The sequence below is a fragment of the Poecilia reticulata genome, chromosome 11 (genome assembly GCF_904066995.2).
Source record: "Poecilia reticulata chromosome 11, P_reticulata-male-v2, whole genome shotgun sequence".
NCBI lineage: Eukaryota > Metazoa > Chordata > Actinopteri > Cyprinodontiformes > Poeciliidae > Poecilia > Poecilia reticulata.
In genome coordinates this window covers 25212617-25239817 of record NC_088840.1, presented here as the reverse complement: position 1 = coordinate 25239817, position 27201 = coordinate 25212617, and the positions used below count along the sequence as shown (strand labels likewise).

Sequence of the window (27201 nt, the reverse complement as noted above, 5' to 3'; positions counted from 1 at the left end):
AATTTTTCTTATGTGTTGTGTTAATTTTATATCAGACTGAAAATATGACTGAAACAATAATTTTTGTGTTTACCCAGGTAATCTTGGCTTGATTTACATTCAAGTGAAATATTCAGTTCAAAAGACAATGACTGCATTATTAGGTTTTTGGTCACATTCTATGGATAACTTGATGTAGACAAACTTACTACTTCAAATCAGAACATCTGTCTTGAAAAAGTATTTCAAGACAGATTTTTTGATATGACTCCTATCATATCAAACATAATTTGCATAAAGTAAGTAAAACTACACAGACTGACAGCAAAGAAGACGATGAAAAGGAGCCGAGACAAAATAAAACAGAAATCAAACACGTTGAACACTCTGACTGCCCTTCTCATAACTGAGAGCTACATCCTCAGGTTACTCTGCATCAATCAAGGAGAGAGAGAAAGAGAGACGGAGAGGGAGAGCGAGTTAAAATTATCCACCTAAAGCCAATCCTCCTCAAGCTGATCACTGAGCTGAATGGACTAACAAGCTCAGGGACTTCAAAACTACAGGCAGGTAAGAAAACTTTGTTTCTTTCTTGAATAACTAAGTTGCTGTTTTATGCACACAAAAAAATAAATAGTTGATTGAATCTAACCTTTTACCCACAGCGAAAGGTTGTCATCCCAATAAAAAAGTCTGGAAGTAATGCTGCTACAGTCAGAGATCATTTCCATTTGTTTAGATTATCTAGAGGAAAAGTATATAGTTTTACTGGTTTACAGACAGTTCTAGGACAGGATAACTAGACTTGAGGCTCAACTTCATAGTTTTCATGTATTGAACTCTGCAAGACTAACAATCCCAGTTTGTTGAAGGAAAGGGGATCCAGCCAGTTTGGAGGAACAAATGACATATTTTTTTCTGTTAGTCTTGCAATCCAAACACAATATGTGTTATTTCAAGACAAACTGGGATACCTGAGCTATTAATGTGTATATATAGACAGTGAGGATTAGTAAAAATAACTCTTTAGTTTTCCATTTAAATGAGCTAAAAAAGCATGGCTGAATGTCTCACCTATGTGTTGGATTAATTCAAATCAGTTTTCCTTTTAATTGCAACAAGATTTAGTAATTTGGTCATTGTGATGTTTTAAAATTATTTCTTACAGAATTTATGACCAACAGCTCCTGATATGCTAATAAATTATAGGAAATTGATAATAAATGACATTTTGGTATGTTATTAAATTCTATGATTTTCTTGAAAGAATACCTCTATCCTTCACTTCGTAATAGTTTGATTAGTTTGAGGTCATGCGCTGCAAATTGCACACAACCTCAAATAACTGGATAAATATAGAATTATACAAACTTCTGATTTTTTTTTGTTTACTGCCTTAAATCTCCCAATATACATTTAATAAATTGACAATTGTAAATTTTATTGGTACTGGATTTTTTTTTCGTTCAAAATGCAAAATAATGCAGTACCTGCATTCACTTATCCGCTGGCTTATTTTTGTTATGTAAAATGGTTTTGCTTATGTTAAAAATAAAAAAGTAATCTGGATTATCTTAACTGTGATTTTAATTGATGTATTTAATTTGTGATGTTGATCTTGAGTGTTTGATATTCCTAGTGTTGTGTTGAGTTACTCAAAAATGTGTTGTTGTTTTATCTAATTTTAAATAAACAATAACAAGATATGCTAAAAACATAATTCACAATTCTAGCAAGGAAAGCACAAAATGCCAAAAAGGACAGTTGGCTAAACATTACAGTAAAAAGACATCAAATTAATTTAATTTTTACCATTTATTTATTTGAAATATCAATATGTGAAGCAGAACCATCCATCCATCCATCCATCCATCCATCCATCCATCCATCCATCCATCCATTTTCTTTACACCCTTGTCCCTCAGTGGGGTCGGGAGAGTTGCTGGTGCCCATCTCCAGCTAACGTTTTGGGCAAGAGGCGGGGGCACCCTGGACAGGTCGCCAGTCTGTTGCAGGGCAACACAGGACACCCAACCATGCACACACACTCCCACCTAGGGACAATTTGGAGAGGCCAATTAACCTAACAGTCATGTTTTTGGACTGTGGGAGGAAACCGGAGTACGCGGAGAAAACCGAAGCAGAACCAATGAGACTTTATTACTATTATTATTTTTCATAAGTTTGATCCATCTTTGAGTCCTTGAGTTCTTGAGTTCTTGAGTTCTCATCGCTGATGAAGTTGAAGCCACGTGCAGCTCTGGGACTTTAGCTTGACTCTTCTTCACGGGCAGGAGACAGATTAAAAAAGCCAAGCAAATTGTCAGGATGATCCAGTCTCTTTTCAGGTGTGAAGTGCACTTGTTGACTCGCGTGAGAGGCCAGCTCTCGTGAAATCAACTCGGCAAATAACAGAAAACATCATCTTTTGAATTGAGTTATTTCTTCTCAACACTTTATCACTGTTAACCATTTTTCATGTCATTTGCCTTAAATGCAAGATTGTTCACAAACTAAAAAAATCAAAAATCAGGGCACAGTTCACAGTGAGGTCAAGTGTGACAACAATTAATATATAAATATAATTTTGCAAAAAAATTTAAATTTCTGATTTGTTGGATGTGATGTTGAAACACAAAATATCTTTATTAGACATATTTATTAAAGGCTCTTTAGATTCTTTAGCCTGCTTTTTTCAGACTTCTGAAAAAAGCCTGAAAGAGACATTTTTGTACTATGTTGCTAGAAACCTTGCATAACCCAGTGGGCCCAAACCCTTTCATGGCATTGAACATTCTCCAAAACAAATGGCAGCGTGGAAAGCTAAAATACTTAGACACAATCTTACTTGGCACACAATTTACTGGCATTTTTGTGACACATCAATTTCAATTCCCTTGTCGCTGATTGGCTGTACCCCCAACCACAGAAGTAAGTAAGCATTTTAGAGGGAGTCTCAAGTATTTGAGGATTTTAGTTATTCACAGGCACATGAATACTGGGAGTCCACTGTTTTGTTAATCTGATACATTTGTCACAAAGTATTTCAATCCAGTTAAAGATTACTCAAAAAGGTGTTGCTTTAACCAGTTTTCACTTTTCCCACCAAGGAAGACCTCATTTTTGAAGGTCAACACTGCCTGAATGTTAATTTCATTAACTTCATAACCTTTGATTTCTTCAGTATAGATTGTTTTGACTATAGATAAAACTTTGAGCCTTTGTGAAAGCTTACCTAAATGCCTCCTTCTACTTTCATAACTTTACTGGACAAATAGTCACAGAAAAACGACTCAAAAATGCTCATCATGCAGTGAAGACGCAAGTTACAAACGAGTTTATTGGAGGTATGCTTTTATATGGAACGTGCTTCTCTTTGGGCAAATGAAAACACACATTGTGAAAAGATTACCATATTTGGATTCAAAAATTTGGATCTTGTAACATTCTTTCTTATTTTTAAAGTCAGGGTTATTGAGGTATCGGCCTCTAAAGAGTCGTCATACTTTACTCAGAAAAATAAAATGGGTTTTATTTTAAAAGGATAATTTACCTTTTTTTTTTTTTTTTTACTAGATTCCAACTTTAAGAGCAGGTCTATTTTCACTCACCAAACCATCACTTTACTGTTTAGACATAAGGAGAAAACATTTGCATTGGTAGAATATTATATATAACATTTCTTACCATATTAATTAGCTATCAAGTTACTCTAAATTAGAAGAGAATCTTTTACTAATATAATGTCAATAGTTATTTTATTTAGGTAAAAAAAAATAGAAAAGTATTTAAACCGAAATAGATAATTTCAGAAAAGAGAAATTTACAAATGAAGTTGAAAGAACATAAAATAAAATTGAGCACCACCAGAAGTGGTTATATTTGCAGTTGCCGATCAAGATGAGGTATAACTCATGTTCCTTTTAAAGTTAACCATGCAGCCAGAGAACCTAAGGGGGAGAGTTGAATCGTGCAAAGCACGAGGTCAAAGTTTGCACAGGAGAGGCAGAGCATCTTTAAGCCTCAGACAGGTCAGGACCCTGTGTACATGTACACCTATAAAGCAACTGGGTAGTCTAGGCTGTCTTAAAAAGCTAAACTGACACACAGAATGACACAGTATGTCAACAACGTCTAAGAAATCTTTCCCAAAGCTGTGTAAAGAACTTTCTTTAACTTCAAAATAAAATGCATATCTTTCAGTCTATTCCTAAGCCTGGTTAATCACAGGTTCTAAACATGTTTCGTACATACAAGTGTGATAATGAAATAACACTTTCAAAGTTGATCATCATTTAAAAATCTAAAAAAACAAAAAAGAAACATGTTAGGCACTTTGTGATCACTTATGAAGAGAAATGCAGAAAAGATATTCCTAGTGTTCACAAAACAGAACACTAGTCTGTCTGTTTTTTATGGGTTTTTGTTTTTTATGTGTTTTTGTTTTTTATATTACCACAAAAAAATGACAGTAGGGCCTGGGAGACAGTCTATTGTTTTCCTCCAGCTGTTATTGAGGGAGATGCGGGTTACATTCAAATCACCAGATATTCAAAACATGACTTTTATGAAAGCCATGGAATGTTTTCTGAAAGGAATATTAGTGTTTTGTGAAAAAGATACTTTTTTTTCTGCAATTAAACCAAACACTGTTCTAGCTTGTCATATTATTATTGATAAATTTACCTCTTTGCCACTGAAGAGGTATCTGTTTTGAAATTTGATTTGTTCATTTTTTGTTATCGTTTTTTTATTATCCACAGTGGCATTGTGCTTTATAGTATTCTTGTGAAGAAAAAGAAACAGATCTTTGCTTGCGGGGCATCAATGTGCTGCCACGTGTTGTTGAGAAGTATCATGTCTTTAAAGCTCCCCTAATGTTGTCTTTAAGTATGGCTTGTTGTCAGGTTAAGTCCCTCATGTTGTTGCTAAATCTGTTTATCACTCACTCAAAGGTAGCCAATCTACTGTCTGAAGAGAAAAAAAGGATGTCACGCCTTTCGGGTCAAGCTAGAAGTTGCTTATTGTGATTTCATATGCAGCAAAATACATAAAAGCAGCAGGAGTTCCCTAAGAAATCCATGTGACTCTTTGGACTGCAATTTTCCTCACCAGCTTGCGTATCTATGGCAACTTACTGCAATATTGTTTAGTGTTGCTAATGCCATCTGATAGAGATTTTTTGGTATTATCATTTTGTTGTTACTTTAGTTCATATTCAGGTTAAAGTGTTCTCTTGTTTAAACTGTATGTGTGAACTGACCTGGAAGTCACAGCTGCCTGTTATCTTCATGTGAAACAGTTTGACCGAGATTTGAACCGGGCTCAGATCAGGGGCCAGATGTTAAATTGTTTTACGACCTTTGCTTTGTTTAGGTAAAATGTTTTACGACCTTTGCTGTTTTTCCTCTGCTGTCTATCTTGCCTATCCTCCCTCTTTGAAGTTTGATAATAAAAGACAAGCTGTATCCAAAGATTGGCAGAACGCTCTGTGAACAGCTCGGAGGAGCTGACAGAGTTTTTCTCCTTCTGCAGAAGTCGGCTAAAAATTCATATACGTTGTCTGTGGTTCTTTTATGTAGGTTCTAGGAAATTACCTATCACCATCTCAGACTTTAGCTCAGAGTTGTACCTCAAATTCAGGACAGACAGCCCAGGCACCAGGTCTGCCATTTTGTTGCCTCTAAGAAAGGATGTTGGCTGCTAGTTCTACTATAACATCATTTCAGGTTTTACTATTGAGCCAGTCGAAAAGGAAAATGCAGCAATCTCTTACTTAGGGATGTATATGCATACTTGCAGAGACAGGATGACCAATAAAAAGCCATGTTGTAATATTTTTATGCAGGTCAGCTCTAAGTGCTGCATGACTAACAGCTTTGTTGAAAACTTAAACTTTAGCTGAAGCAATAGTGGCCACGGGTTGTCTTGAGTGTTATTTTATTGAAAGTTTATCCGTTTATTTTGATGACTACTTATATGTCATGGAATTTTTTTTTTTTCTGCTCAAAAGCTACTACTTAAACTTCAAGCCAACATCTGTTCAAACATAAATTTTCACAGTAGCGCAGCAAAAAACTGGAATTAGTTAGTTTGTTTATATTTCAAAGCCCTTTTTTTTTTCAAAGTCACATAAAGGGCATGGCATCAGACTCAAATGTCCATGCTCTCAGTGGGTGTTTAAACTGGTGATTGGCTATAAGGATAAGGAGCTTAAAAGGAGCAACAGCTTATGTGTTCTGAAACCTTTTTTCTTGGCTTCGCATCACACTCTTTGGCAAGACTCACAAACATCCTTAAGTTGTTTTAGAAATGAAAACATTCACTTTTGTTCCACTTCCGTAAATTTAGTAGAACTCACTCAAATTGTGCTTTTAATACTTTTTGTTGCTTCAAGTTTTTTCCCCTCTAAGTTTAGCAAAAATATGTATTTCAAAAAACTATTTGTGGAAGATAGTTAAGTATCAAGGTATAAAAGAAATCTATTAGTAGTCAGAAGCTGATATTTGGATAGAGCTCAAACTAGGTGTTAACACAAGAAAACACAGAAAAATGAGTAAAGTACTACAATGATTGTAAATTTGTACATGACATTTAGAAGAGACAATAAATAGAATTGTGATTTTAGATTGTCAGTGGATATAAATTTAGTTTATACTGTTTCTTTAAGACTCGACAGATGTGTGATTGTTTAGTGGGATCTCTGTTGGTAATAAGGTAAAGTCATCATTTATGAAATGAAAAACATATTTCAACAAAGCATCTAATAAAGTTTAGCAGTTTGCATAAATTAATGGTTTTGTTTCAATATGTTTCTGTTTGCCCAGACTGTTTTTTTTTCTTACCTTGTTCTCTGTCTGTGCAACAGGAAATGTTACTCCAGGATCTGATGGATGTTTAGAAGCTGAAGTTAAATGGATTACACTGAGCTGTCAAGCACAGGAAGTCACAGGAGCCAAGACTGATCACTTGCCTGGCACTGGCCCAACACCACGTCCTCGAGTGGGTGGAAGAACCTTTCACGATACATCAGCCAAGTTCTCACAGCCTGTTGACTTGCCATGGAGCCAAGAAACTTTGTCTGATTCGAATAGGTTAGCTTAAGGGCGAAAAGATAAACAGTTTGGCAGCGACCTTATTACATTTCTGGATCACTTCTTTGCTCTCTTGGCATTTGTGTTACTTATAGTTTTGTTTTTTGTCATTCAAGAGGAAATTATGTCTCAAGTGAATTTATTGAAATGATATGCTACAAAACACCTACATGCAACACAAATGACATTCATTCATGGTGTTCTTCAAAGTAAAGCTAATTCTTGGGAAAACTGTCATCTATCAAGGGACTACATTCATTCTAACAAAACATGGCCAGAGACAACAGCCTTCTGAGCCTCATGCCTTCCCCAGTGAGGCATGAGCAACGGTGTGGAGCACTCCTGCCTCTTTTTCCCCTACATTCTCTGATTTTTTATTACTTTTTGTCATGTGCTGCTGCTGTGGGCACCATAGAATATGACTATGGAATTAGTCCCAAATTTGTCTGTACCCCCATTCCCCCAGAAGCAGATCCCAGCTGTTATTCACCACCTTCTGTGCCCCATGGACCAAGTAGTAGCAGTCATGGGAATGACCACAGCACTGGCAATCATCGGGGCATAATGTCAGATGAGGCAAAAGCCACCATTTTGCACCTTCGTGAGAGCCTTGTAAGACAAAAGGAAACAATCCTGGACCAGAGGGAGACCATCAGAGAACTGACTGCCAAACTCACATTGTGTGAAGGGTTTGGCGGTCACCACAGCATTGGTCATCACGACAGTCATGACAATCATCATGACACGCACCATAGCAGCCATCATGATAATCATAACAGCCACCATGATGAGCACCATGGACATCATGGCAGCCATCATGGGCCCTCATCACTGCACCATGGGCCCTCAGCACATCATGGCAGTGATCATCACTCCTCCCATGGCAGCCACAGGTCAGACCTCCACCACCAAACGGGCTCGTCATATGGCAAACACAGCTCTTTTTCGCCAGAACAGACTGGAAAGACGCTACAGACATTGAAAGAGAGGCTGGAGAACTTGCAGGTGAGTGAATTTCAGACATTTTCAATGTTCACATTGACCTTAATTCTAAACTGTTACCAAAATGCTGTTAATCGGTTGCCATGTCATGGTTTTGAAGTGTCAGAAACTGAAACTTTTGTATTTTTTTGGATATTTATGTTAGCCTTGCTATTCAAAGTGCTTAAGTTTATCATGCATGCACAGGGAAAAAACATAAATTGTTTACAGGAAGAACCTCACTGAGAGTCAAACCAAGAGCTTTGTTGTGGCAATCCAACAATGCTGCTAATCTTTCCAACCGTGCAGTATCTAAATAAAACTACAGAAACATGCACGTTGTTTCTCATCTTGGCATTTTGTGGGGGCATTTTGACACTTGTGTTTTGTTTACATTGGTCCAAATCAATTTACTTTAACTTTCACCTTTTTCTGGTGGTTTGGTTTCTTGAAATCTTGAAGTTGCAAAGGGATTTGGTATTAGCAGAAAAGACTTGCAGCCTTTGTTTGTTTACTCTACCACATTCGACAATTCACATGCATACCTGGATACAGGAAGGCATGTGCATTGAGGTTGTAGCATGTATCTGGTACCGGAGTTGTATTGAGGTTGGATAGCACACAGTAAGCAAATCTTTCTGGATTTCATTTGTAATCGTACTGAGACTACACCCTCCCAACAGTCTTGGTACTTTACACACCCCAGTGCAATTGCTGTGTTTATATCCAAGTTATCAAAAAAACCAAATGGGGGAATGAACCAGAGTTTGTTTTAATGGGGCTCCAGCTCCAGTCCTCAAGGACTTGTGGCCTCCCATTTTTAGATGTCTCTACTCCAACACAGCTGATTGAAATGGCTCAGCTGTACCTGAGCATGCTACAAAGTTGTGCAGAGTTGTGCATTATTTGATTCACGTGAATTGAATCAGATAAAAGAACTAAAACATGCAGCATACCCACTCTTGAAGACAAACATTAGACACCACCATTTTAAATGGACCAAACACTTTAAGTATAAAAACATCAGAAGTGCTTATGGGGCGCTTTCATTTACTCCAATCAGAGTAAATAAAAAAGACATTTAAAATTTGTTATAGTTAGAACTGTAAAAATTTCAACAACAAGTCTTGTGACTTTGTGAAAGCTGGGATAATCTACAGGTAATGATGAACCAGAACAACATAAATCAGGGACAACAGTTGTGCAGATGGAACAATATAACAACTGCACAGATTTTTAAAACAGTTTTACAGTTACAGTTTTTACAGTTACAGTTTTTTAAAGTAGATAGATCTTTAAGTGCTAACTGGTCTCTTCTCAACTTCAAGTGAATGAGATATTAAAGTCATTAAATATATTATATATATTATCTATTTTCTTTAGAAAACAATCAAAATGTGATTAAATATTCTTATCTTTCCAATTCAAAAAATAGGCACAAGGACATATTTGCTCTTAGTCAAAGCAAACCTGTCTTTTAGAGACACCTGACACAAAAGTATATGCTAGTTGCTCCAATCTACTGGCGTTGTTGGGCAGGACGGCTTATGAATGTAGAGCCTGATGCTTTGGGGAACTTTTTACCTTTAACTTCATCTTAGTCATTCATACAACCCATCCACATAATTGTGCCTATGTACATGTATGTGAAAAGCCTCATTTAGTGTGCAGGTGGTCCCAGACTATGCTCAGAGAAATCTCATTCAATCTCCCTTAAAGGTGCTAGTCAAAACATAATCACTGCCAGGATTTATCCTGTCTAACTCCCTCCTCTAACAAGATGTCTACACCGCTAGCCCCTGGTCGTGCACCGAAGGGTGCTAGCCAGCCTCACCTTCAATTACCTTCATCCCTCTTGATAAGGCTACTAACTGTGGCGTGTATTGGCAGGAAACAAAGCCGGATTTGCCGGTGAGGAAGATGAGAACAAGCAATGGGGAGAGGGAATGAAAGCTAATAAAGGCAGCGGTTGAAAGTGCTTTGAAATTTAAGGATATTACTGGAATAGAAATAAAAATACCATTTAAAGCTTGATTTCATTGTTTAGATTAAGACTCAGGCCTCAGGTATTAGATGAAAGAGCAGTTGATAATACTATGTATATTTTTATCTTCAGGCAAGAAACTCCTCCAGTTCCTACTCAAGCTCCCTCAGAGAACTCCTCCAGCGAAAGATCAATGCTCTAGAAGAACAGCTGCACAGTTACTACAGAGACCACCATAATGACCACCATGCTGATCACCATGACGACTTGCATAATGACAACCACAACGGCAGCCACCATGATGACCACCATTCTACTCACCATGGTGGCCATCCTGAAGATAGCCACCATGATAGCCACCATAGCAGTGGTCACCATGGAGACCATCACAGCAGCCACCACGGTAGCCATAGATACAACCATCACAGCAACCATCACAGTCGCCATTATGACCCCCAATATGGTTGGCATCATGGTCATCACTATGGTCACCATGACGACCATCACAGCAGCCACCACAATGACCATCATAATGACCACCATGATGACCATCATGGTGGTCATGATAGCCATCATGGCCACCATGATTCTTTCCATGGACCTGGACATCATGATGACCACCACGATGATCACCATGATACTCACCATGACACTGAGGACCATGAGCACAATCACGAAGGGGAGCACCCGCCCAGGCGCCTTCCTTACACTAGCAAGGAAACGAGTCTGCGGGGCCCTGGACACAGCAAGCTGGAAACGGTTCTCAGCCAACTACATCACAACGACCATGGTAAGCACACACACCCACATGTTCTGGACTAAGCATTTACATGAATCAGTTCCTATTGGTAGTTAGGTATTTTAGATTATTCATCAAAGTTACATCTTCACATACATACCCAAATATCCTGCAGGTTACCTTTAATTCTATGTTTAGCAAATATTGCATATACATAATGTTTCCATTTGTTACTGTTCTGATCCGCGTTTGAGCCACTCATCTGTGTTGAAATGTGACAGATTAGAGCTCCTAATAAAACAACAAATAACATTACGAGATCTTGTGGTAATAGGTATTATTCAGTGGAGTCTGTGGAATAGTGCAAAAGTATGAAACAGCTGAAACGACTGCCTTCATCTCTAACTTCTGACATGTCTCCCACTAAACTGCCCTCTTAAGAGGATTGGCATTCACCAATCCCTGTATATTTACTCCTATGTTTCCTCTGTCCTTTGTGGAGTTGTCAGCAATTTATATTAACATGTGGGAGTTACACAAGGAAGCACTAGGTACTATTAGCCAGTGTTGACAGGTTTCCTAATCCTCGTCCCCACGGCACACACTGCCGTACATGTTTTAGATGTTTCGCTGCTTCATGACCCCTGATTTTAATTGATGGCTGATAAACAGGCTTTGCTGAACTGCAATCATCTGAATCATGTGTGTTAAAGCAGGGAAACATGTAAAACATGCTGGCAGAGTGCCTGGTGGAACAGAGTTGATATAACACTGATATAACACCTTAAATTATGGTGTACTTCTTAAACCTTACACTTTAATGTAGGAGCCATACTTTGGTCAGTTAGCTCCAGCTACTTTTGTCATTTTATATGGTTGTTTTATTCATAATTGTATTTGTTTACATTTTATAAACTATCACCAGTCATGACTTGGATTAAATTATACATAAAAAGAGATAGACATCATCTATTTCTACTTATGATCATGTTTAATGTGCCTCCTAAGTCGTCTCAGTTCATGTATAGTGTGCTAAAACAATTATTAAACGTTTGTAGTTAACAAAAACCAACAACTGTGAAAACTAAGCTATGGAAAGGTGTTCCACTGCAAATCTCTAGCCTGCTAATGGTCAAAGGTTTTTTTTGTGAGAAGTGCAGAGCTACGTATGTTTGATTTTTAGATTGATTGGAATTAATCCAATCTTTCCTCCCAATCTTACCAGGAAACCAAAAGAAGCTTAAGAGTCCAAGTGCTTTCCTGCTTGAGTTTCCCATGAGGACCAACTACATGTATGCCAGGATGAAGCGATCAGTGGTCAATGAGATCTTCGCCCTGACCATCTGTCTGTGGCTGAAGCCAGGGGAAGGTTCTGGCCTCGGAACACCCTTTTCCTACGCCGTGCCTGGGCAAGCTAACGAGCTGGTGCTAATGGAATGGGGCAGCAACCCAATGGAGCTGCTGATTAATGACAAGGTGAAAACATTGTAACATGGTCATATGTGCAAAAACATCTACCATCAGATATAGCAGAAACTGAATGTGGTTTAAGCACATGTAAGCATTTAACCAAAAGCTTATATGAGGTCATTCCTTCTTATAGATTTGCCCATGCATAATTTAAAAAAAATGACAGTAAATGTACAAAAATATATATTTTTACAATACATCTGATTATAAAATAAATCACCAGCTGAAGAAAGTGAGCAACAGGGTCAACTTCTTAAAGATATATTCCTGTACTACTTTTCCCGACTCAAATATGTTTAGTTGATTTACCCACATGTTTCCAGTTCCTCGTAGAATACTTCAATACTAATCTATACAATAACATCAACTTATTTGCTTCAGGTATTCTTTATGTTGTATTTTTAAAAAATTCACAAGCCTTTTTGGATTTTCCTATGAAGAGAGGTTTGTAAATCTAGTTGTGTATATTGTGTTTCTCCAGGAAATTAGTTGTGGAAATCTAGGTTCGCCTGACACTAACCTACATACAAATGAGTGACCTACTAAGATTTCATTATACTACTAATCCCCTAATCTTTTTTCTCTGAAAAGCCTTTACGTTTTTTTCCTTTTGAATTGAAAGTAGACGGTTGACTATGTCCCTTCCTTGCACCAGTACTGGGTGATCACAACAAACAAATAAGCAAAGCAATTAATCCTGTTATAGTCTTGTACTGACTGACCTAATTGTCTGTAGGAGAGACCAGTAAGATAAAACTATCATGTTTGTTGTCTGTGAGTCACATGCACAGTCATGACCAAAACAATTAATGACCCACTTATGTCCATGAATTCAGTTAGCAAGGTTTAAAATAATTTGTCAAGGTGAGGTGATCTTCTTCAGTGTTCACCTGAAAGGCTTATTGTTCAGAATATTAACCATTTTTGCCAGTCTGCTCTTTATAGGATATTGGTGAGAGGACAGTAAGCTGACATTGACAGGTATCTGTCAATGTCTGGGTATTTAAACAGGGTATCTGTTTAAATACCCAGGCTGTTCTTGGCTTCATTACAAATGCTGCTCATAGCTTTCTAAAGGGACTAATAAAACTAAATTCAAATGAAAAGAGTAATGAGCAGTGTATCTTTAATTTCAAAAATTTTACTTTCAGATATATACACTGCTCAAAAATAAAAGGGAACACTTAAACACTTAAGTGAACACTTAAGTGTTCCCTTTATTTTCTTGAGCAGTATATTTTCAAACACTTGAAAACTTATGTTTTTATGCACATGCTGTGTGTGTAATACCCTTTTTCATTTAGTTCATCTTTAGTGCACAGCAACACATGTTGAGGTCCATCGCTTGCTGATCTGTTTCATCTTCATATTATGATATTTATGCAGAAATTTAAAACGCTATTGTAAATATTAATCTATTACTAGTTATAAACAGAAAAGTTTATTTCCCCCCTATTGCTGCTAATAGACATAGGTGGCATTCTGGTGATCCACGGTTTTCTTAAGAGAAAAAGAAAATCCAAATAACCAAATTTCTGTTTTTATTGGCAAGGGGAAATAAGTGAACAAGCTTTATTTGGGTAGTTAGAGATGTGGGGGTCAGGAGGCATTATTTTATAACTTGCTGCTACATACAGCTGGAGAAAACTCTAGTAAGTCCAGCACCTCCTCTACCCTGGCTTTAAATCACAGGAATCAGGTGAAAATTTTAATCTGCTTTGAAACTACAGCTTTAAAAATGTGGCATAACTTGATATCTGTAACCAGCTTGTGCCTAGTGGCAAATCAGCGTAATAAAATAATTTCTCAAAAACAGTTCACCATGTCCACCATGTTGGACATGGTGTCCACAAATTGACCTATTTTATTCATTTATTTTATCATGTTGCACTTCAAGATGTCCACCACACTAGTAAAAATGAATGAAACTGATAAACTGTTTGGGTCAGAGTTACTGACAGGACGTAACAGGCGTTTGTGAAGACAGCAGTTTAAAATTCTTCAGTTTTAGTTTAAATAACAGTTTTTTGTGTATTTTTTTTCTACCCTTTCCTTCTTTCCTGGTTTATAGGCGGTGACAGTACCAATAAGTTTGACAGATGGAAAGTGGCATCATGTGTGCGTGACATGGTCGACACGTGACGGCGTTTGGGAGGCTTACCAGGATGGAGTGAAGAAAGGTTCCGGACAGAACCTGTCAGCCTGGAATCCCATAAAACCAGGAGGGATCTTTATGTTGGGTCAGGAGCAGGTGAGCCGTTTGTTATGAGTATTATTGAACTGTTAGTCTGTACCTCCTCTTTGAAGTTTTATTTACTTATGTGCCTTCTCCTCCACACCACAGGACACAATGGGAGGTCGCTTTGACATCACTCAGTCGTTCTTGGGAGAGTTGTCAGATCTCCAGTTCTGGTCCAGAGTCTTGACAGCCAATGAGATTCACACCCAAGCATCATGCGGAAGCCACATCGTTGGTGACGTCATGTCGTGGTCTGAAGAGCAATTGGAACTTCATGGAGGGCTGACTGAGCTTCCTTTTGAGCCTTGTCACTAAAGAGAAACATTGAATTCTCACAGGCAAAGCAGTAGGATTATATGATTAAATGCATGTGTCAAAAATGGATGGGGAGTGGAGAAATATAATCTTTCTGCCTTCTCCACCTACACGCTCACTTCCATGTTCTCAGCAGGACTGCTTTGAAAGCTCCCAAGAGTGCAGCGCTTTGGATTTACTGCCTGTATGGTCACGACTGCGGCTGCTCTGATGGATTCAACACACATAATTGGATTTCCTTTCAGCAGAACAGCGACAGAAGTTGCTGGATGCTATTGACGAGCTTGCTGCAATCATCACAAACATTAAAAAAGGCTGAAGAAGAGAGTAAAAGGGACAGGAAAACGAGCCTCATCAGCTCCTCAGCAGGACTGATGTTGTCACAGGATGTGTTTCTTTTGCAGGTCAAACCTGGCGTTTTTATAGCATTACTCGATAATGTTAACTTGTATACATTATATTAGTATTTCATATTGAAAATAATGCAGGCTTTTTGAAGAAAAACAAATACAATTAAAAAGAATTAAATAGATGGGTTATGTGTTGTACCAAATTATGCATGTTGTCAAATGCTTTTCAATTGACCGCTGTCGAAGGGTTGTTGCGTAACAGTGAGATGGTTCGATGTCAGGTGTGACATGCTATGGCTTCAAGCCACCTAACAGCATCAAAGCAGGTAAACCGGCCTACAACGTGTCAGCGCTGTGAAGCCAACGTCTCCTCATCAACTGGTGGCTTATGATAGGATTTACCTGTGAACATCTGACCTGATCCTGCCTATTTCCAACCAGCTCAAACCTTAAGGCAAAGGCAGACATGCCAACACTTATGCAGTTGCACATGCTCAGAAGAGCTAAAGAAGTGAGAGTATTGCTGATCCCATGGTAGCAGCTTGTACCTTCAGTTCTTTTTTTCCCTTTTTGTACATGTACATAATAGTAGATGGTCTCTTTCCATTGATTAAAATACTTTATGACTGTATTTGTTACATTGTAAATAAGTAAAAAGAAAAAGAAAAAACATAGCACTTTCCTAATCTTTGCTTACCTCATTTTGTTTTTGGAGCATATCTTCTGTAACAAATTGTGGAAATCAGTCTAAGTTCGGCTTTAAGTCAGGCTTTATTGCTTTGACCGGTCTGTGTGTTAAAAAGGGATATTAACTACAGCATTTTAAAAAACATTTTAGCTTTAAACATCTTCTAAATCTTTTTTGTATGCCAAAGTATGAAGAACTTTGAAATGTTGTTCCTGTTTTTTCTGGGATAAATAGTGGCCCAAATGTGTTACACCTCTTTCAAACTTTTCCTTTGTTTTCGTCACTTAGACTACATATATGTACTGCAGAGAAATGTTTGCAAGCTCTTAACTCCATATGTAGAACAATGTTAGCATCATCATCATTAACACTAGATCTGCTTATTTTCGCCTTTGCTGTATATTCCAGCATTTTGATAGCATTTGTTTTGTTCATTCCTGTGTTTGTCTGTATGTATATAACGTGTTTTAGTTCAAAACAGTCCCTCCCTCAAGTGTGAGCCAAAAATACACACAGATTTGTAAAACTTGAAGGAGGAAGATTATGAATAATAAATCTGGAAAATGTTTGTAAATATACACCAATTTTGAATAAAACAATTTAAAATAACATTTCTGTAACGTCCTGTGGAGAACATAGAGTTAGAGTGTACCCAGGCAGCTCATGAGTCTTAGTGGTGTTAGTCTCTTTTACAAAAGTACAAAAAGTCAAAAGTTATTTGGTGTTTGAGGAGTTAGTTCAGACTGAAGTGAGCTTCTTAAAAGTTACTATCTGTGATAACTTGCTTGCTAAATAAAATTGTAGGATGATTGAAGTTGGCTGCTAGTCAACTTCAATCTGGCTTTAGCAGATTAAACTATTAAAACCAACAATAATGGTCATATGCACCTAAGAACAGGTCAGTGAAGCTATAAGTTGCAAAGGCTCACCAAAACTGGACAGTAAAAGATTGTAAGAAATGAATGCCTCGTCTAATGACCTTTGATTTCAGCAGTGGCACTCAGGTGTTATGGTCAAAAATTTATACAAACATAAATAAGCATTTTGGTTATATCATGGTTTGCATCAATAGGTCTAAATCTAAGAGCATGTAAAATGAGTAATTTTCCTATCACATAGACAGTGTGCCCTCATATTGAAGACCAAGTTCTAAAACAGAAAACAAAAAAAGGTGTACACGTTTTAAATTCAAAGTATGAGGTGAAATGAGGTGTTATTTAAACTATTGCTCAGCCACCACAAGGACATAAAAATATACCTTCCATCAATGCTAGAGGAAAATGACAAGTTTAATCTTGAAAAGAAATAGAACACTTTCCACAAAGCATCTCAACATCTCACCCTAATGGACTGGAGTTTAAAACTACAAATAAATGGGATTTAATACTTGGATGCATCTATCCTTTTATCAAGTTTCTGTGCTTGGTCTCATGTGGCTTAAGGGGAACTGGAGCAAATGATCAATGATAAACTGACATTTTTCACCCTGTAGAGGTCACAAGCCACCACATGGAAACACACAGACATACAGGTAAAATTTAGGGAAACCATCTTAACTTAACATCAGTGTTTTGGATGGTGGAAGGAAGCTGGAGTACCCAGGAAAACATGCATGCAGAAGGTGAACGTTCAAGGTTCACGTGTTCTTGCTGTGAGGCAACAGTGTAAACAATTACTCCACTGTGCACCCTGCTTCAAGGCAGCAACTCCAGCACGAGCACCAGTCAGAGCATTTCAGCCCACAGTCACACAAGTCAGTTAACGCATACAGGTTATTAAAACATTTAGGCAATAAAATGACAGCAAATCAAGGGCAACACTAACATCAGTGTTAGATCTATGTTTATTTAAAGGCCATGTTTGTCACCAGTTTAAGGGGTATTGTGGAGACACACAAAAAAATGTTCATAAATAAAACTAAATATTTTAAGTAAAACTTTCTTAGCGGGCTGCACAGTGGCACAGTTGGTAGAGCTGTTTCCTTGCAGCAAGAAGGTTCTGGGTTTGATTCCCGGCCTGGGGTCTTTCTGCATGGAGTTTGCATGTTCTCCTTGTGCATGGTGGGTTTTCACCGGGCACTCCGGTTTCCTCCCACAGTCCAAAAACATGACTGTCAGGTTAATTGGCCTGTCCAAATTGCCCCTAGGTATGAGTGTGTGTGTGCATGGTTGTGTGTCCTGTGTGTCTCTGTGTTGCCCTACGACAGACTGGCGACCTGTCCAGGGTGTACCACGCCTCTCGCCCGAAACGTTAGCTGGAGATAGGCACCAGCAACCCTCCCGACCCCATTAAGGGACAAGGGTGTAAGAAAATGGATGGATGGATGGATGGATGGATGGATGGATGGATGAAACTTTCTTAGCACTGTTAAAGAATATCCATTTTCAGTTCCTATCGCAGCCACTAGAGGCTGCACATTCCTTGATATTCTCTAAAATAAGGGAAAGATTGTGGCTTTGGTCCTGCCAGTTATTTGACTATCACAGTCACTTCTACTTTACATACAGTTGGAGAGCCATTAATTTGGTATTCATATGTGACACTGCGTCAGACTCTTGATCCTCTCTTTTGCTTGTTGGTTGTAGGAGCTTTTGAGCTTTTCAGAGGTTTACAAGCTTTGGAAAGCTAGCTTAAATAGAAAAGTTCAGTTTTAATGGAGCAAAAGAGTGAAATCTAACTTGCATATGACGAGATCATAATGGGAGTAAGCAATGGATTAACTCTGCTAGAAGGAGAAACAACTAAAGCCGCCCAAGGAAAAGGTAATTCAGTTTTTTTCTTTCTCTATGGTGTGATTGAATGAAAGCCCTTTTAGTTTTTATTTCCAAAACACTAATGAATTTTCACATTCAGAAAAGATCAAGTGCCTCATGTGGATTGTTCGTGTACTTGAAAAATCAGTTATTTTGCATCAAAATGTATTAACTATGTCAAGTGGTTTTTAAAACCTCCCTATGAACTCATTGTTCATTTAGTTATTTTTTCTAATCATTTCATTTCTGAGTTTTTCTTGCTTTGAAGTTAAACCTGTGGTTTTTTTTAGTAAATTACATGGAAGGAAAACATTAGTGTTAGTTTCAGTTTTAGTACACATTTTAAAATGATTTTTCTTTCAAAGTCAAAGTGAGAAGGTCTATGTTGATATTTCTTAGAGAGACAGTAACACATGTTCTTATTGTAGTCTGCATCTTGTTCTATATGAACACATTTCACTCCAATATTTCTCAAAATTCAAGTCAAAACTACCAATGTCGCTTGATTGTAGGCTAAAAACATATGCGTCTGCACTGCTGAGCTGATGCTGGGGATTTAGCTCATACTTTTGTTTGGGTTTTTGACTTTTAGCTTCATTCAGTGACCACAGACAGTTGGCTCATTACTTATCTCTGCTCTGCTTCCTGCTCACCATCGTGACTCTGCTGCAGACTCTCTGCTGTGAGTATCCCATCTTACATCTGCAACAGTGACTGTAATATAGAAATGCAAACAGAAGAGCGTATGTGATCATCAGTGTGGATCATGTAAGTCTCTAAAAGCCCACTGGAGTACAATCTTAATGAAAACATTACTCTGGAAGACAAATCCTCATTTCGTGTTCAACTGATGTTGCAAAGCATTTTGAGAGACTGTTCTGATGTTCAGCTAAGTGTGACAGCTATGCCATTTTATTTAAATCAGCTTTCTATTAGTCAAAGACTATTGTGACCCCGTGGGTTATCCAGTAAATTATTTTGTTAGGATTTTACATATTAGAAAAATGGAAAGTAGCGTAAAGTAGAAATAGGCATCCATTGTTCTCAAAATGTTTTAGAAATAAAAGTTTCAAATGACATTCAAGGTACTTAAATTTTAAGTTAAACAGATGTTGATAAAATGTGCAAGAAACAGTTGGACTGTTGGACTGTGATGAAACATTAAAAGAAATATAATCTTTTTAATACAGAAATGTATTCCTTCTAACAATCTACTAACAACAATGTAAATTAAAAAAACTTGCTGAATAAAAATTTGAAAAAAATGTGTATGATCCCACAGTGGTTCAGATTATGTTGACTTCTCAGTCTCAGTCATCTCTGCAAGAAAATAAACTGCAAGAACTGACAAACCGTCTGGAGAAGCTGAACCAGTCCCATCACCTCCTGTTCGCCCAGTATCCTGCTCTGAACCAGTACTGTCCCATCAACAACTCTTCCACTGGTGGTGAGTTTGTGTTCAAGCTTCAAAATTCTTGAAAATGCACTTTGTCGAAAAAAGAAAACTGCTGATAATTAATGAGAGGTGATTTTAAGCTGAAGTTCAGAATTAAAAATGGACTTTTTCATTTGACTAGAAGGCAACACATACCAGCGAGGGCCCAACAGACGGTCTTAGACTAAATTAACAGAACTAATAAAGTTGAACAAAATGTGTTTTCCTAGATGTCCTTGTAAATTCTTCAAGCTCTGTTTTGATTTTCATGAAAAATGTTCATTTATTTAACATTTTTTCACATTTTGAAGAATTAATCGTTTTAAAAGAAAATAGTGAGAAACTGAAGGGCGTGTATCTACCTTACTTTGATATGAACTTTAACTCCTAATGTAAAATGCCAAATGTAAGAATAAATAGTCAATAATTATGACAAAGATAAAATAGTGCAATGTTATGTTTTGAAAAGGGGAATTTAAAGGACATTCTGGAGCTGGGGTCAAAATGAGATGATTTCACAACGGCAGTATTAGAAATCCATGGAGAACTTCTGACAAAAAGGGCTTAAAGCAGCTTATGACAATTTCTAAAGCTTTTTTCCTCTCTGGGATTTTAACATTTCAAACAGAGAGAAAGTGCAGGCCATGTTTGACTGACTGGACACTTCAAGGAGAGAAATGTTTCTACTTCAGTGAGGATAGAGCTGACTGGATCAGTAGTCAGTACCTCTGCATGTCACTGGGGGGCGCTCTGGCTACAATCAAGACAGAGGAGGAGCAGGTGATCACAGACATATTGCTCTCTCTCTCTCTCTCTCTCTCTCTCTTTCTCTCTCTCTCTCCATTTTTCTCTCTCTCAAAAAAAAGATTAAGTTGCATTCAGTCACAAATTCAATGGAAACCATCTCGGGTCTCACAGCTTAAACATCTTTTCATATATCTTTATAAGTGGGTTAATGGAGCTCTGTTGGGATTTTCTGCATCTTCTGCACATATTTGGGGTTACTGTGCAATAAGATGTTCCAGAGTTTATATATGCACAGGTTCCGCATGTCCATATATAGCCGTGCACATATACATGCATAGCAGCAGCAGTGAGTTTGGTTAAGAATAGCTTTACGACGACTAAAAGGAGCGGGAGGCAGCTTAAGGTCATTGGAGGTTTAGTCTTTCATTAAATTTACAGCTCATGTAACACAGATTACATCCAGAATTTATTATCATAAGCCAAGTTAAAGCAGAACTACTGAAGAAAATGAATTTGACCCCGATGTTATCAACTTTTTTCTCAGGAGTTTCTATTCAAAATGGCCCAGAGCCGGAGCCAGGGAGACTCATACTGGCTCGGTCTGAGGAGCAGCGCTGTGGACGGGACCTGGCAGTGGAGTGACGGCACCCCGCTGCAGAACGGACCACAGTGAGTGAAAAGACAGGGCTGAAGAGGCGGAGGGGTGGAAGGAGGGCATAAGAGGTTAGAAGCCAGCAGGTCTTTTTAAGCTTGTGACAGTTTGATCACATGTTTCAGGACAACCTGTCAGGTTACACAGATATAGAGAGAAAGGATGGTAGTTTAGTTTATCATTTAATTAAAAAGACGTCGTTTCTTCCAAGCAGTTCTAGGTTTCATCACATTTTAGATACTTTACTGTCATTCAGGATATTCACTACAAGTGCACACATGAACAAAATCCCATTAAAGCACAACACTTAAAATATATAAAAACTAAAATGAACAGAGGATAGCAGAGAGAAAAGTAATAGTGTACATACAATGGAAATACAGCAGGCACTGCAGAATGCAGCTGGATTGTTGCATTTAATTATTACACAGAAATTATTACCCTTGGTTGTCGACATCCTGACAACAAGACTATAAACTTTTACATTAAGGAAGTCTTATGGTTTGAGATATGGAGATGTTGCATATTCTGGCTATTCTGGATTTCATGCTGCAGCACCAATAACTGAACCTGAAGTAGATGTGTACAATCTCTGACACTTTTAACCACATGCAACAAGCAGTTCCAGCCCCCAAGTCCTTAATAGAAGGAGGAGGAGTCTCTGTAATTTCCTCTTCTGTCCTCACCACTCTCTCAGGAGCCTTCCAGTCTGCAGCTGTGCTGCTGATTGACCATACAGAAATCCACCGGTCAATATGATCCCTATGGGGCATCGACAGAATGTGCTGAGGATGTTGGTTGGCAGGTGAATCTTCTTGATTCATTGCAGAAAGTGAAGACTCTGTTGAGCTCATTTGATCAGAGATGTAATGTTCTGCAGTCCAGGATAAATTATTTATTTGACTTCCCAGAAACTTTCAAAAAAATCAAAATAATTTTGGGGGCACATTTTTGTTGTACATAATTGAAGTAAATATTCTGATTTGTTTGTCTTCTGGTGGATTTAAATATGACTACCTGCAGCACATTCTTTTTAATTGTTTGTGTTGCAGCCCATAGATTTAAAAAAAGGAATTATTGAAAGTCATAATCTGGATGTTCAATATGAAAGAAATTATACTTGCATCTCAGTAAACATAACTAACATCTTCAGTGATAGAAGATACTAGCAAACTACCTCAGTAACAATATGAGTGAGATATGTTGAAGTAGAGGTGGATAATATAATGTTTGAATTTATTTATCTTGTCTCTGCAGGTTTTGGGAACATGAGCCAGACGTCACAGGAGAGAGGAAGGAGCTCTGCGGTCGACTCACACCAGGAGACAACTACCGGAAGAGCTGGTTCAGCTCCAGCTGTTCTGGTCAGCTGAGGAGGATCTGTGAACGCAGACAAGCTTCTCTACAGTGACCAAACTCAACGGCTTTTTTTATTTTTATTTTTAAATATACCTCCTAAATCTTTTCTCTTGTATGTTAAGGTGGTTTAACATAGAAAAGAATATATTAAGGATCAGTCATATTTTCCAACATTTTCTGTCACTGTATAAAGACGTAGAAAATCCCTAGAAATTAGAAGCAAATATTAGGATTGTGTTAACAGGACTAATTAGAGAACAGTGACTTTTATTCAAAGATGTTTTTTGTTACTCACTCATTTTGTGCACTTGTTTAAATCCTACTTATTCTTTCTACTTTTATTTTTTTTTTAATGGCGGATTCTCTTTGTAATTTTTCTTTGTGATTTTTATAGTTTAGTAATTTCATTCTTCATTTTGTTTCTCTGAATTGTATCTTTTGGCTGAAAAAAATATTACAAGTAACATTTTCCAACTATCACTGCCATAAAATGTCGAAGGCTCTTTTAAATTTAAATTGATATTAACTACATTGTAATCTAAACAAATAAAATAGATTATTTTTGATTTGTTGACTGAAATTGTGGCACGTTTGTGAAACTATTAGTTTCTATCTGATTAAAATAACTGTTAATAAACTGATATGTCAATGTTTAATTATTTTTTCTTTCATTTTAACTGGCTTTCTTCAATACTCTGTCAAACATTTATTTTATTTGTATAGTCTATGTGTACATTCTCTGTTTGTCCAGTAGATGGCAGTGCTGCACTGAGAAGTACGTTTTATAGACTCCGTTTCCCAGAATGCTTTCTGAGTGAATTTGGTTGCTGAGCAGAAAGAACAAGCGCGGATTAGAGCTGAGATTATTTGAGAAGGTATTGTAAATGTTTTTTTGTTTTTTTTTTTCTAAAGAAAGACAATCTAGAATTAACTTTGCTATTTAGAAATACCACCAACGAATGAATTTAATTATATAAGAGTGTGTTCTTCGTGTAAATGCTACGTGAAATAGTAGAATTTACTTGTTTGAAGAGATTAGTGACCGCTGGTGACCAGGTTTAACCATAATTTACTAAATTTATCTCGTAGACCAAAAGTAATGGACAGATTTAGAATCCGGCGGGGTGTCTCTAGCAATTTGGTTCCACTGTTTGTTTTTTGTTTTGTTTTTCTTTAAATGTCACTTAAATAATAACAGCTTTATAGAAATTACAAAATGTATACTTTTCTCTGCAGAGAACGGTGCATACATATAACTGTATTTTTTGCAGAGGGCAATATAAATCTCAGTTTCTTGTATGTAAAGCATTTTAATAATCTGGTAAATAAGTTCATAGGTAGAAAATTGTATGACTAAATTCATGATAAGAATGGTTCAAAAAATGTGGGGTTGGAAATTTGAACAGAGTGGAACATCTGTATTACAAACTATCTGTCATTTTGGCAGAAACATGACCGAGTGAGGGCTCTTAGCAGCAAAATGAATTTCTCCGGTTACCTTGTCAACAAGAATTTAGGCGGTTAGTAGAAAGTAAACGGCTCGTGAACGCCCACTTTAGTGCACTTTATACGCTTTACATTAGAAAACTTTCGTCTTTGTAAGTATTTATGTGTTTGAAAGACACGTGGGCTTGTGGTGTTTTTTCTTTGGTTGATAAAGTATAGAACAGTGTACATAATTTTTGAGTGTAGCGATGCGATATGTATACTTGCTCGTAATGTAGTTTTTCTGTTGTATTTCAGTTTAAAAAAACGGTCTTAGTGTATCATTAAGATAAGTGCATTAGCTAGTAATGTAATTTTGTTTCTGTTATATTACAGTTACAAAAACGTTTTGAGTGTAGCATTGAGATTTGTATTTGCTTCTAATGTAGCTAAATCCATTTATCCACAAAAATCTTATTCAGTTAAGAAAGTCTTGTGTGTTTGTGTAGTTGTTCGCCGTGGTCACGTGTTGCGAAGACGGCACAAATTCGCTTACGTTAATTTCACTTATGCGTTCATTTTAGGTCTAAATTGGTTTGATTTGATTTCAATCTGAAAAATAAGCATAGGTTTAATATTGTTTGACATTAAGAGCTTGCCCCATATGCCAGAAATTATCTTCCTAATTTGCATTGATTGCATTTTGCCTGTCATGTAATCCAAATACATTATTGTTCTTACTACCATGCTGTTGAACTTGTGTTGATTTACAGAGGCTGAAAATGTCTGGTAAGTTTGAAGAGAAGATCAAGAAGTACAGGACAGCTCCTTTTGATGCCCGGTTCCCCAACACCAACCAGACCCGGAACTGCTACCAGAACTACTTAGGTAAGCAAGACAGTGTGCTTTGTTTTATTACATCCATTTAGGATCACTAGCAGGTTTTCTCATGTGCTTTCTGTTTTTATTTTGTGATAGGATTACATTTTTTTTAAGAATGGAGAAAAAAAAAACAAGCTTTAGTTCAGTGTGTTGATGTTTCTTCCTGTTTACACTTGGAATTTGCACTGTTGGGTAACAGTATATAAAACTAGATATCCCAGCTGTAGTATAAGCAGCCACTATTTGTATTATAATTTAGTCATTTTAGCACATAAAAAAAAACAAGATAAAAATGTAACTCTTTAATATTAAAATATAGCTTATTTTAATATTGAAGGGAAATCCTGCCTCAAGTCAAGATACAGCTCACAGAAATGTAGGTTACATAATCTGTTATATTTCTGGGGCAGAGATGCTCTACAAAGGAGAGGCGAGATGGAGCTGTTGGAGCATGAATAAAATGCTGGCTCCATTTTAGACCGATAGTAAAGCTTCTTCAATGAAACCTTTGAAAGCAGCTAAATGTTCCCTGATGAGACCTGGTGCTGTTTTACTGTCACTTTCAACACATGTTTGTAGTAGTAGTTTACATTCCTGTAGTTTACATTCTGGACTTTCAGTCACAGAACATTTTACCAATAATATCAATAATAAAATGTTGGCATTCCTATATAATAACTACCCACAACAAATGATGAGAACTAGGCTTCTCTATGCAGAACAAATGGCATATTATAATTTCTTACATTTTTTCTGAGATTTCTTGAAACTTTTTGGGGTTTTGTGACATCTTTTTTGCAAAACTGTAAATATATGTAGGACATCATTTGTGCATCCATGCTAAAGCAGTTTTTCCACATCAAAAATGTTTCAGATTGTGCAAAATTTATTGAGTCATATATTTACATATTGTGGTTTTAGCATAGGATAAATATGCACAATTAAAACTGGGGAAAGATTGAAGTTTCGGAGGTTCTCAATAATACAAATTACTACTACTGTTTGCCTTCTGCTTCTTAACTAAACGTTTTTTTTACTGCTTTCATATTCTCTCAACAGATTACCACAGATGTAACAAAGTTCTGTCTGCTAAAAAACAGAAGACGACTCCTTGTGAGTGGTACCGCAGGGTATACAAGAGTCTCTGCCCCATTGCCTGGGTATGTGTGCCGTGATATGGATTAACAGAAGAAAATACAAATAGTTTTAGTGTTAAACATTTGCAGCAACCAACTTAAAGTTTTGTTGCTAATCCAACAGGAGTCACAGGATTTCATTTTATCTTCTTAAAATTAACTGCCTGAATGCTTTTTGTTACAAGAGATGTCTTTTGCAGAGTTCCACATCCCAAGCACTTTGTTCTCTTTTACCATTTGATCCTGCCAAGTCAAGATGATCTGTTGTATGATGTAGATGTACTTTAAATAAAATGAATGAATCCAAATTTATGATTTCAAAAGTAAATATTTTGGAATTTTTTTTTCTTCTTTCAGTGTGGTATTTTCATCTGTTCGTATTTTGATTGCCTCCTGACTTTCTTTACTTGTTTTACAGGTTCAGAAATGGGATGATCAACGGCAATCAGGGACTTTTGCTGGAAGAATTTGAAGGCAAAGTGTTCATTGTTTCTTTTCTCATCCCATAAGCTTAATATGAAGCTTAAATAAAACACTGTTACTGTGAAAATGTGTTTTATTTCTTTGAATATTTATTTTTTTACCAGCAGGTGCTTAGATCTGCTTCATATTCGGATCGGAAAACTATTAGGACAATTGATTTTTATCCATTTTTTATTCCGGGTTATTTCAGGTTTTGTGCCTTTTTTTTTGCATAAAAAATAAGCATAGAAGAAAAACTAATCTCTTGTAATCAACATATGTGAGGCCTCAGAAAAGTAAGTTATTTAAAAAATTCAGTTTAAAGCTACTGGAGTGAACTCAAAAAAGTTCAATTTGTGGCATGAGAAAGTTCTGAAAGCTTTAGAGATGAGGACCAAGTGACATGTTTTATGTTTCCAAAATGAGAAAAAGTTTAACTCAAGCTGGAAATGAAATCCTGGTTCTACAGGATTTATATATATATATTTTTCACATTAAAACCACAACCTTA

The 27201-nt window shown here is 37.0% G+C and overlaps 3 protein-coding genes across 4 annotated transcripts; all 3 read left to right on the top strand.

Moving 5' to 3' along the window:
• Positions 1-390: 390 nt before the first annotated feature.
• On the top strand, positions 391-16448 carry LOC103472850 (uncharacterized). The gene is made up of 6 exons (XM_008422701.2): positions 391-549; positions 6848-8078; positions 10171-10828; positions 12003-12253; positions 14319-14498; positions 14592-16448. The coding sequence occupies exons 2-6, from the start codon at positions 7344-7346 to the stop codon at positions 14799-14801; spliced, it is 2034 nt and encodes a 677-aa protein (XP_008420923.1). The 5' UTR covers positions 391-549; positions 6848-7343; the 3' UTR covers positions 14802-16448.
• A 2729-nt stretch (positions 16449-19177) lies between these two features.
• LOC103460997 (C-type lectin domain family 4 member E-like) lies at positions 19178-23466 on the top strand (the record flags this gene model as incomplete). Its single annotated transcript, XM_008403313.3, has 5 exons — positions 19178-19274; positions 19875-20039; positions 20656-20807; positions 21319-21443; positions 22684-23466. Coding segments are annotated over 5 exons (693 nt in total), but the record flags the coding sequence as incomplete, so codon positions are not given.
• A 98-nt stretch (positions 23467-23564) lies between these two features.
• LOC103460996 (cytochrome c oxidase subunit 6B1-like) lies at positions 23565-26778 on the top strand. Of its 2 annotated transcripts, none has more exons than XM_008403312.3 (4): positions 23565-23660; positions 24984-25098; positions 26152-26252; positions 26647-26778. In XM_008403312.3, the coding sequence occupies exons 2-4, from the start codon at positions 24993-24995 to the stop codon at positions 26698-26700; spliced, it is 261 nt and encodes an 86-aa protein (XP_008401534.1). In that variant the 5' UTR covers positions 23565-23660; positions 24984-24992; the 3' UTR covers positions 26701-26778. The 2 variants fall into 2 exon arrangements, with proteins under 2 accessions (XP_008401534.1, XP_008401533.1); XM_008403311.2 differs by lacking the exon at positions 23565-23660 and adding an exon at positions 24234-24383.
• The last annotated feature ends 423 nt before the right edge of the window (positions 26779-27201 follow it).

Bases quoted from the DNA above. Each gene is read 5' to 3' on its own strand.
- LOC103472850 (XM_008422701.2), top strand. From the start codon at position 7,344: ATGGCCAGAGACAACAGCCTTCTGAGCCTCATGCCTTCCCCAGTGAGG. The intron at 10,829-12,002 runs GTAAGCACACAC...CAATCTTACCAG, and splicing joins ACTACATCACAACGACCATG to GAAACCAAAAGAAGCTTAAG. The intron at 14,499-14,591 runs GTGAGCCGTTTG...TCCACACCACAG, and splicing joins TTATGTTGGGTCAGGAGCAG to GACACAATGGGAGGTCGCTT.
- LOC103460996 (XM_008403312.3), top strand. From the start codon at position 24,993: ATGTCTGGTAAGTTTGAAGAGAAGATCAAGAAGTACAGGACAGCTCCT. The intron at 25,099-26,151 runs GTAAGCAAGACA...TTCTCTCAACAG, and splicing joins CTGCTACCAGAACTACTTAG to ATTACCACAGATGTAACAAA. The intron at 26,253-26,646 runs GTATGTGTGCCG...CTTGTTTTACAG, and splicing joins GTCTCTGCCCCATTGCCTGG to GTTCAGAAATGGGATGATCA.